We start from the raw sequence: 11,846 nt of genomic DNA on the forward strand, positions 1-11,846 counted from the left end.
TCCTCTAAGCTGCTTGTCATGACCTTTTGGAATGGGGGGCCCCATTGCACAAACGATAGTGGACCCTGAAAACTCAGAATAACCCTTCTGCTGCTGCGGTCGATTTCATCCCAAAACTCTCCGCTTTGGAACAAACACAACTTCCAGTCTCCTCCACTCCTCGGGACACAAGTGCACGTTGGAGATGAAAGGTTCCCTTTTTTCAGAGATCCTTGAGGAGAGCCTTGGGATCTCTCTGTCATTTTAATCGGAGCAGGCCTTGCTCATCGGGTCTTGTACTATCACCAACAGCACACAGCTGGTTTCGCTCTCTCGCTCTCTCTATCTTTCTTTCCTTCCCCTGCTTATTTACTTCAAGCAGAAGTCTGTCTGGTTCAAAAAGATGAACACATGGTCTAATGTGGCGGGAGAGACACATTTGTTTACTGCGTGCCATGTCAGTTGTGTGTTCATAGTCCCAAATCAAGATGGAGCCCTGCTAAGCATGCTTGCTACTGCACCGGGCCCCGTTCCCAGTGCTAGATGGACATGCGGAGAGAACGCAGCATGCAGTTCTGAGAAGCCCCAATGACTTATGAGCTGTGACCGAATATCTCTGAGCTCAGAGTGACTGGAGTGTTTGCCTTCGACATCCATTACCCACAAGAGCTTAGAAATCAGTGGCAGGATCCCTGGCCTGTGGAATCTCTCAAGGCCAGTCCAAAAGCCCTTCCAGTGGAGAGTGGCTCAGAGTTTCCCCCCTATTCTCTCTGGCCTCCACTGGAAACGCTGGCAAGCCCTCCGAGCCTCGCTGGCAGACGCACGTTTGTACATGGTGGCCGTTCTGCTGTCGTAAAGAGTGCGGGAGAACAATAACAGGGGAAGGGGAAGCGTGCTGTTTTGGGATTGGAAGTGCACACGTTGTTGGACCGTTTATGCGGGAGCAGGCACTTTCATCATCATGCGAGCCTTAGGTGGGGTTGCATCCCAACCTAGACCCTTTCATCAATAAAAACAAAAACAATGCTTGAACGTTCTATTTGGGCCCCAATCTACTTCCTCTACATTAAGATAACATATGGAATGTTAAAAAGGAAGTCTTGTGGGGCCAACTATGATGCTGATAATGGAACTCTCTTGAAAGGGTCCATAACGGACACTGCCTTCCCTTTGCCATGTTGAACACAGCCCAATTCCCTGTTTATGAAAATGAACAGTGCGATAATCAACCAAGGCTTATGTCCTGTCAGGGTTATTTTTATAAGACCTAGGAGACACTGGCTTCAAAAGACACTAATATCGGTCTATTAGTGAAAGTCCTAAATCAGATTTGTTTTGCTGGTTGAAGCCATGAATCAGTCAAATGCTTATTAAAAACACAGGGAAAGAATGTGTGTCCATATGACAGTGACTGACCATGCTGAGCAAAGGCCAGTGAGTGAGAAACGTGAGTGAGAAAGTGAGTGAGTGAATGAACTGTATTTTCATGCTGTATTGTTTACCCTGAGGCCAGTTGGCTTCAGGAAATAGTCCATTTCGTAAGCACTCGCTGAAATGTAAACTTTGGCGCTCACCCAGTCGTAGACTCCATAATGATAGCATTACACAACTGTATAACTGTGAGAAGAAAACTTTGAGTTTGTGTTCGGACTATCAGTTACAATTTTGGCATATTACTGTACCTATAATTAAAACCTAGTTGCTTATTTTATATTTATAATATTTTCTTCATATGCCTGCATTCTATCTATCTATCTATCTGTCTATCTGTCTGTCTGTTTGTCTGTCTGTCTGTCTCTGGCTGTTTGATCCTAAAAGCATGTGTAATCATTGCATCTTTTGAAATTATGGTTCTGCCACGTGCAGTGTGCAAGTAGCATTATGTGTATTGCGTCGTCAGCAATCCTTAGACAACTAGACAGCTGTGAAAATGATTCTAATCCTTAGGCATCATCCCCCTTTATTACAAAGACAGCTGCTGTGCACTTGACCCACAAATGGATCTTCTTAATAGACATCACTTAACAACAATCAATACATTTGAGCATGTTCTGAATCTTAACAAATGAATTTGCAGGAGACTTGGGCTTGTGCTGTGGCATATGATCTCATGATCAAAGTGTGTACTATTTTCCATGTGACCCAGATTCTGCTGTTCTGCTGACTAGATGAGTGAACGAATATGACAGTAATTTTGCTCCTATGCACATACCTCAAGAACAAGGGCATGAGTGTAATCACCAAGGCACTCGAGTCTTTGTTCCAGAAGTGTTCTTTTTTATGCTGTGTAGTCTTGATCTTTTACAGCGAAGTCACAGGAAACACTAGATGCAATCTGAAACATTTGTCCTTTTCTTCTGATTTCAAAGGCATGTATTTCATAATTTCATTTGATTACACACCGGCTGCCGCAACTTCACAGGGATTTTAAAGACCAATATTTCAAATTGAAGACTGGGTCTTTTTCACACATCCAGCCCCTTTCCTTCCCACTACCCCACTACAAACACACACATACACACACTCACCCCCCTTCCTTCCCATTCCCCTGCTACAAACACACACACACACATGCACATACATACACACAGTGTTGGGGAGTAAAGGAATACATGTACCGGCGTTACGTATTCAGAATACAAATTATGAGTAACTGTATTCCATTACAGTTACAAGTTAAATAGTTGGTATTTAGAATACAGTTACATTGTTAAAAATAATGGATTTACATGACGATACTTCTCTGTTTTATAAGTTTATTCACTCTCTAAATAAATGAAGGCAACTCCATTTCCCAGAAGCTCCTGAAAGCAATCTGATGAAATTGTTTCCATGTTTAAATACAAGTCTCGCAGTCTTGTACTAGCCTCAAAACGCACCGAGACCCTGAAATGACTGTTTGCACAGCAAATTAGGAGTAAAGTAAGTGGAGGTAACTCCTGTTCCTCACTGATTGTGGTTCCTGATGTCTGTTCAAAGGATATTTTCCCAAGTATTAATAGCTCAGGCTACTTCAGCCAATCGGTTACACAGTTTGCTAATCAATAAACAAAGCCTAGTTCACGTGTTGATTTAGACCTACAATAAAACCAATCTCTAAAATAGGCACTGCATTCTAAGTTTTTTATTCTAACTTAAAATAGCTTTATGGATAATTTTTTTTACATTTACGTTTTAAAATGAATTATATGGTGCAGCCTCTGAAGAATTATTCTTGCTAGTAGCATATTTTAACGTGCGGTTTTTGATTTTCATTACGCGATCACGTTCATTTTGAGAGCACTGATATAGTCTACAGTAGCATAGTGTTTACATTTACAGGTCATTTGCATTCCACCTGTCATATCCGCCCCTCACTTGTACTGGGTTGATGCCACCGAAAAATCTCACAGGCACACCTTAATTATAATTTCTGGCTACGCCCTTAAAGTAGCCTATTTATTTTGTTTGTTTTAATTAGCCTAGTCGCCTGCTGTAGTTTTAGTGGTCACCTTACTATTTTAACAGCATAACTCTCAAAAAGAATTTCAAGTTTTTGCCTGAAATTGCACTGTGCCTATTTACAAGGGCATTGTTCCCACCTCTTCTGGGGCCTACCATCAAATGTTGGACCTCTATAGAAAGCTGAGAACCTCTAGTTTTCGTAGGAAACAGTCAAAATAAATGTGAGATGTACTCACAAAGAGTTACAGAGGCTAGAATATAGTTTTTTTCTTTCTGCCGGATTACAAGCATCTCTGAACTGACCACATTTCAGCCCTCTAGGTCTTTTGATATCCCTTAGAAACACAACTGAGCCCTAGCACCAGGTCTTGTGAAGTTGTGTGCAAAAGTAGATCAATATAGAATGAAAATATGAGTGCTTTAGACTATTATTTGCCAAGGTATGCCCATGCGTTTTGTAAAATGCCTATGGATACTCCCCATAGGACTTTTTGTTATCCAAAATGCATACTGACAATCAAATGCTTACTGCACATGAACCCCTTTGTGTAGAAGCATAATCCTGGTCTCAAATGAAAGGTAACACTTTGAGGTTTCATGCTTGTATTTGGATTATACTTCAGGGGATCTGATATGGAATGACTACACTAAATATGGAATGATTACAAAAATGTCTCTAATTTTGCATTTACTTTGTTGGTTCAATGAGTGTGTATAAGATAGACTATACATCTGTACAACTAATATTGGATAACACAACATGAAGATTCAATTTCTATGGATTCTTGTGAATATTTCATTACCCAATATGTTGCATCTACTTATTGTGCTGCAGCTACACTGCAGCCAGAAAGTCAGGGTAGCACCAAAAGCGGAAGGGGTGGAGGGGGGCATTTTGGATCAAATTTAATTGAGACATAATAAGATTAATCTAAGAATGTAAAGCACTATACAGATTGTACATGAAAAAAGTTGTCATTTTTGGATTCCCAACAGTCAAAGCTTTGAAATGGTGTATAACATTACTATGCTACATAGCAATATGGTGCATACAATTGATTTAGAATGTTGGGGGAGGGGGGTAATTAAAGTTGCTTAGTTGACTTTACATTCTCCTATGTGGGCCTATAACACTTCAGCCATTTGGAACAGAAGAATACACCAGAATAGGCCTGTGTAGTAGGCCTAAGCAGGATTTGATGGCCGCATTCCTACACTTATAAAATGCAATTCAATGCGTTTCAATACTCAGATTAAGTAACGGAACGGAATATGTTACAAATTACATTTTTGGGCATGTATTCTGTATTCTGTAACTGAATACGTTTTGAAAGTAACCCTCCCAACACTGCATACACACACAAATACACTAATACACACAAACACACTCTTACCCTCTCCACTTCCATACTGGGCAGGAGACAGGAGGCCAGCGCTGTCAGATGGGCCCCCTCTTGTCAGGTCGGTCTGGAATGTATTAGAGGGCCAGTGCCGGACAGGGCAGTGTGGAGGCCGCTATGATGATGAATGCTCCGTCACATGGAGCTGGGAGGGGGGTCCTCCTCTTATAGGGTCACCAGCCCTTTCCCTTGGCCCGGCCTGGCCTGTGGCTGGGCTCGGTCATGGCCAGCTGGGGATAAGGAGCTGGTTAATTCAGGGCAAGTGAAGCTCATCACTAGAGCCAAGGAGAGTTTGTCGTTTTTGGAAGGCACTAACTGACTGCTGGCAGTGTATTTCTTTCACTTTCTCTCTCTCTCTCTCCCCTCCCTCTTCTCTCTCTCAGCATGGTACTCAAGCACACACACACACAGAGTTTATACTTAAACAGGCTGGATTCTCTGTGTCATTAAAGCAATTTGTCTTCAACATCTTCATCTAGTCACATTTAAGTATGCCTCTCATACATCTCATGGAGGTATTCCTCCTAATTATTGATGATTTCAAAGGCTCAGACGTTTCACCTCAGGTGTCTGCTAGCAGTGAAGAGCCCACTGACTTTTGCCACTGTAGCACATTAACAGAATTAACTCGATTGTCCTGTCACAGCCATTTTAAACCCCATGTGAATTCTAAACCCCTCTATTGCTGCTTCCAGGACATGCAGAAGTGTAATTCAAGCGAAAAAAAAATGTAGCAGTGTTTCTTAAGGTGGATATGTCTTCTGCTACATTTTACATTTTTGCAAAGACTCAAAACAATTCTGTGTGGTCCAAGTCAGAATGAAAAAAAAAAAGACGAGCAGTCAGAGCATAGCATCCTTTTATATTACGCAATATATATTTTCTTTACACAGTGTACAAGCAGAACAGCATAAAGATCACTTAACATTGAAATGATTAGGTGTTACATACAGGTAACATCATTTGTGTTTTTGACTTGATGTGCAATTTCTTCATATAGCCTACAACAAGTATTATCTGAGGACAATGATTTCAGAAATGATGAATAATGTTTATACGTGTTGACAAGAATGCACAATCTCTAGTTGAGGTGAAGGGGACAAGCTCCCTTGATAAATAACATTACATTTTGTCAGTTAAGAGGACTTTAGTGGAGAACCTTGACATAGAATTTGCTTGACAAAATAGCCTATAGATTCCTATACCCCAGACAGAGTCATATGACCGTAATGGCAAAGCATGCTTTCTTTATATTGCCCTAAATGTGAAAAATGTGTTAACCCCTTTCCTCACACCATATAACTGCAGAACAAATTCTGCAGTCGCTTGGCCACCAGTTCCTGTCCCCTATGCATTGGTCTCCCACCCCCACATAGTTCATATACATTCTTCAAAACCCTGCTGTGATTTCAACTAGTGCTTTTGTGCACTAACCACTAAAGAGGACATTTATATTTATATTTACACTGCGTGCACTGCGTGGTGCCTTGTGAAATACAATAGAGCAAAGGGAACTTTTTTCAACATTCTGGAGTAAAAAGCAATGTGTGTGGAGTTGATGGAAGTGATTTAAACATATTCATTCCCAGCATGATTGTGCAACCACAAAGATGTTTTCAGCATAGTGGAAGAATGGAGAAATACCCTTCCACCTCAAGCACAAGCACACTCATACATACACACACACACACACACACATACACGCACACACACACACATGTTTACATTCATGAGTAGCACATATGGAACATCTCAAGTCTATATACAGTGATGGACAGATCCAGGGAGCGCTTTCACAACCTCCTTCGACTGACCTGTTTCGTGCACTGTGAATTCCCGGCCAATAACCCCGAGAGCTATCAAATCTGTGAAAACTATACTGCAATCAGGACTGGTATTTTATAGTTGGCTTGTCACTTTCTGGTCTCATAAGGGACCGGCCATCTCTCCATTAGTAATCCTCTCTTGAGCTGCTCAAATACCTCTGCTGACGCACGTGCCCCTGCTGCCCCTATGAAATCTCAAACGGTCAGACTTGGCATTTGGAAAGCAGATTGAGGGATGGAGGGTAAATGTAGATAAGCAAATTTTGTCTGGACAGAATCAGACAGATTGGGCTCTCCGGTCCAGACCTATACCAACGAGAGACCTTGGCTCAGACCGATTCACACCACATTGTGCCTCCCCCAACACTCTTTAAGTCAGACATAACATGCCCCTTAGTTCAGACAGGACATGCCCTAAATGTGGCAGGGCATGTCCTGCAGAGTCTATGGCAAGATCACATTCAGTTTGAGGTACCTCGTGCCACCATTTTAATAAAAAAGTTAATAAATATGGAGCACTGATACAGGGAATCAAGACTGCAGGTCCAATGGAATTGACCTGTCTGACTTCGGTGAGTTATCCAGATCTTTCCATGTCCCTGAACTGCACGTGGGACTTCTGTTTGTTATTTTAGTCAGGAGCGTGGTTCTCCTGATACTGCTGTCTGAGTCTTCTTTCCTGAACTTCTGGTGGATTTTGTGGCAACATGGAAAGCAGTATGCAAAGTCCTGCAGAAGGTGACCACTGAAGATCATATATATCCAGGGGTTGCAGCAGCTGTTCAGACTGGCTAGCAGTGCAGAGAGAGTGACAGCGGTGTTCTCAGAATCTGACATGGAGGAAGAGCGGGAATGGAAAAAACATTAAGAGGTGCTTAGAAGGGTAATTGCGAGTTCCTGTAATTTTGATGTTTATCATTTAAAAAGTAGGCTGTTGTGGTACACAAATACAGTCTATTCAAGTTAAAGTTTTTATCTGCCAGTGTGAAAACGTAAAATGGCTGAAAGTTAGTTAATAATATTTCTATAACAAGGCAGAGTGAAACTTGTTTTGAGCTTCAGTGCACAAATTCAAAATAATCAATTTATTTACAAGAAAACTCTCTTGATCTCCTTAAGAAGAAAAAAACAAAAAATCAAACAAAAACAAAAACAGAACAAAGAAACCTATGGCAAGGGATAATCGGAATCTACATAGTATATTCATAAAAATACATACCGGCCCATGAGAAGTTTTCATCCCACACCGACCACATCTGGACCGTAAAAAACGGCGCCCAACAAATAATATATGCCAGAACAATAACAAAAGTCATTTTGACTGTCCTCAGCTTCGCACGGGATATAGTGGTGATACTGCTAACGGAGTTCTTGCCAATTAAACCCTTTTTATGCGTGGCATCGGACGTGGTTTTTTTCGTTTTATATTTAATGTTTTTCCAAATACTGTGACATATGAATCCGTAACAAACCATCAGAACAGAAACTGGGATTAAAAAGATCCCAATTGTGATCCAGGTGATGTAGGTCTTCAAACCCCACGGCTCGATGAAGTGCCCCCAGCAGTCGTACACCTTGGACCCGTTCTTTATTTCACTCAGGGAGAAGATGAAGGACTGCGGCGTGCTGAGCAGCAGGCTGCCGACCCAGGTGCTGATGATCATGATGTAGGACCTGCGAGTCGGTTGCTGGAGAGTCTTCAACGGGTGGCAGATTGCGATATAGCGGTCTACAGTCATCATTACCATCATGTATGTAGAAGCAAACATTCCCAGCACCTGTAAGTGTTTTACAATCCTACAGAGAAAATCCGGTCCATTAAAACGAAATGTAATCTCCCAACACAGTTGTGGCAAAACCTGGAAAAAAGCGACCACTAAGTCGGCTAAGCTCAGGTGTTTGATGAAAAGATGCATTCTGGAAGTCTTTTTCTTGGTATTGTACATAGCTACCAGTATACTAATGTTACCAATGACTGCCACAACAAAAGTAATGCTCAAAACGGTTATTTCAATTTTAGCGACTTCTTCATTTCTTCCAAATAGGTCGCTGTCGTTTTTTGAAAAAGAAGCGTTGAGTTGTTGTAGTTCCATTTTAAAAAGTGTTTCGTTGTCAGACCTGGTTGCTTATTATGATCTTTGGTAGAAGGTGAATAAAAATTATTTCAAGTAAAACGCGTTTGCGTAAAAACGCATGGCAGAATGTCTCCAGTGCGCTCTGTGTGGTTGGCTATGTGGCGTAGAGGCTGCGTCTCTCGTATCAACGGTCTCCAAACTCAGACAGCGTCAACTGGCCCTCCTAACGCACACTGCCTGCGCTCTGGGTCTCCTTGTATTTTAAACTGGAGTCATATTCCAGCAACCATCAGGGGCGTGCAGAGACCTTTGAAAGGGCAGGGGCTCAAATTTAAAAAAAGGGCACATGGAACAAAATTTTCAGAAAACGTGTTAACTTTATTTAAAACTTAATTTTGATTACAACCCAATAAAGAATACATAGGCTACATGCAAATTATATCAAAATAAAACATCTTCCATCACACTGTATCCACATTTTATACATTTTCACATTTATTCATTATGTATCAAGGAGAATGGGTGTTAATAGCAGACAGAGCTGTAACACATTTTTTTCATTTCTCTCCTTGGTTCTGAAAATTCAATAGGAGTGCATGTACTGTAGGCCTACTGTAGCCAGGGCACAGACAGATAGGTCTTTTCAGTTTTCATTAGGCTATTGTCTACACGGAGATCATAATAATATAATAATAATAATAATAATAATAAGCTTTACTTGTATAGCACCTTTCATACACAGAATGCAGCTCAAAGTGCTTTACATTTGAAGCATGTAACACAATAATAGTCAGTCAGTCATTATCAATCATAGGCTATAAGGCTACATCTTATTGATTAAATTCAAAACTAATTTTAATAGCCTAGAAATCTAGACGCACCCTAGCGGCAGCAAATATGTTATTGCCTAGTCTGGCTTGTCAGGCTATAATTTTAATGTTTATCACAGTGAACTACCACCATTAGCAAGCTGGTGTCTTGCAGATTCACGTGCTGTGCGTGTGGCCACTGAGTGAAATGACGCGTAATGTAGCCTTCTGTAAACAGAGAACGACGTGTGGAGTTGGGTTAGTTAAACAACTACAGTAGCCTATGTCGTCGGCTTATGACGATTTAGAAAAGGTTTGCCTACTCTGTTTTATGAACTAGGTCTACTAACCTAAGCTACTATAACATAGTAACCTAATCAGAATATGTTATGAACGTTCAGCCTTCGAAGCTGCCAGGTTATTGAAATGGATGGACCATGACATGGTTAAAACTGGTTTGATACCTACCTAATTAAAAACATGAGACAACTTTAAACATTGTATTCTCTATCTCTAAGCTGAATACTATTGCATGTTCAGATAGGCTAACTGCCAAGTGACCTTCCCGTGCTCCCAAACGTCTCCTGCAGCACTGTGTCTGCGTGCACATTCTGAGAGTTCACTGAATGTATGACGTCACGGATTGGTGGCCGCAAGGCATTTTAATTAACACAGAAAATTTTTATTTTTGTAAATTTCTAATTTCACAAACTATTAATGAGACATTTTAGCGAATATTCACGTTGGAACTAGCGGAAGTATTACAAATTTTAAAAAAGTAAAAACGGGTCTTGTCAAAAGGGCACTTGGACATCAAAGGGGCAAAAGGGCAGGTGCTAGAGCCCCTGTAGCCCCCTTTCTCTGCACGTGCCTGGCATGCATGCGCACTGTGTCATGAACCAAACCCACCGATGTTTACTTCAGTGACCAGTCATATGGCGCATATATGGCCACTGCTCTCTTGTCCTGATAAAGAGTGCCCACCCATTCTCCAGCATAATATTTTGAATGTAAGGAAAACACTGAATGGCACTCTGTGCCCAACATAGGAAGCATATGCAGTCTGGAGTTCCAGATTAAGATTTTGAGTTTGACAGCATAATCAATCCTGTGTAAAACAAAAAGAGTGCGCAGTAGTTGATCTTAATTAGCATTTGACCATATCTACAAGTTGTGTAAATAAAGCATTTCCCTCATCAAAAAAAGCATTGAGGATACTATTTACATAGCATGTGTGTGAGTTGGAAAAATGTCATATTATCTTCTCTCAATCCACAAGTACCTAATTTCTGAGATGCAGTCTTTCTACCCTAACATACATTTTTTTTTGTTTCAGTTACATTTCAGTTTTTTTTATTTACATGTTTTTTAAGTGTGATAAATAATCATAATAAAGCCTCCAAAAGTCATTATACAATATTAAATTAATGTTATTTTCATTCAAGGAATCAAAATATTTTGTGTATGTTATTTAATTATTCATATTGAAGATAGTCTGTTGTAATCCTTCAGGTATCTGACATTCTTGCCTGTGAGAGTAAACAGACTGTCCTGACAGGAGAGAGAAAATGTCCCCTTGGTGAAGTCTTTCATGGGTTGTGTAATAGGAAGAGGAAATTCCATTGAGCTCACCTAAATCCCGTTCTTTTTGATGAATCCCCTCCCTGGTGTTTTAAGGTGAATACTACGTATTTGACACCCCCTCCTGAAATGTGGTGAAATGTCAGTTTGAACCCAAACTTTGCCTATTAATCAACTGAGACAAAGTTTTGTGTCAGCACTGCACTGTTTAGTTTGGATTCTGAGCAGCCATGGCAACGGTGTCTAGGCATGCAAAGATTCTGGAAGAATCGTTACATTTTGGGTCATGGTATGTCACTGCATTGTACAGTAACAAAGGAACAATATGTGGAAGTCAGGCAGCCCTGATAAGAGATAAGATAAACACAATGCAAACGGTCTTCAGCGTGACAGCCTTGAGTTGCTTCTAACCTGTTGTTCAGCAGAGTGTATTTTAGTTCTCTTGCTTAACCACTACATTTATTCAAATGATTAACACCAGAAGCACCCAAAGGGTATTCTTTAGTGTCAAACGGCTGATTGTTCATCATAGTGTTATTAAGAATAGCCTGGGATGGGTAGTGATGTGTGGTGTTTAGCTGAACATTTTTTATCAATATCCAACCTTTAGTTAGGAGTACTCAACAATTCATCACATTTGCAATCTTTATTTATAATTTTAGATTACATTTGTGATAATAATCTAACTGGAAAATGTCCAGAATTATAAATAAGAGATTTGGCCAAAATGTT

The 11,846-nt window shown here is 40.6% G+C and overlaps 1 protein-coding gene across 1 annotated transcript; it reads right to left on the bottom strand.

Annotated features, from left to right (window-relative positions):
• Positions 1–7,012: 7,012 nt before the first annotated feature.
• On the bottom strand, positions 7,013–8,934 carry avpr1aa (arginine vasopressin receptor 1Aa). The gene is made up of 2 exons (XM_048258055.1): positions 7,869–8,934; positions 7,013–7,479 (listed from the first exon to the last, which is right to left on the bottom strand). The coding sequence occupies exons 1-2, from the start codon at positions 8,740–8,742 to the stop codon at positions 7,181–7,183; spliced, it is 1,173 nt and encodes a 390-aa protein (XP_048114012.1). The 5' UTR covers positions 8,743–8,934; the 3' UTR covers positions 7,013–7,180.
• Positions 8,935–11,846: the final 2,912 nt, after the last annotated feature.

This window comes from Alosa alosa, chromosome 11 (genome assembly GCF_017589495.1).
Source record: "Alosa alosa isolate M-15738 ecotype Scorff River chromosome 11, AALO_Geno_1.1, whole genome shotgun sequence".
NCBI lineage: Eukaryota > Metazoa > Chordata > Actinopteri > Clupeiformes > Clupeidae > Alosa > Alosa alosa.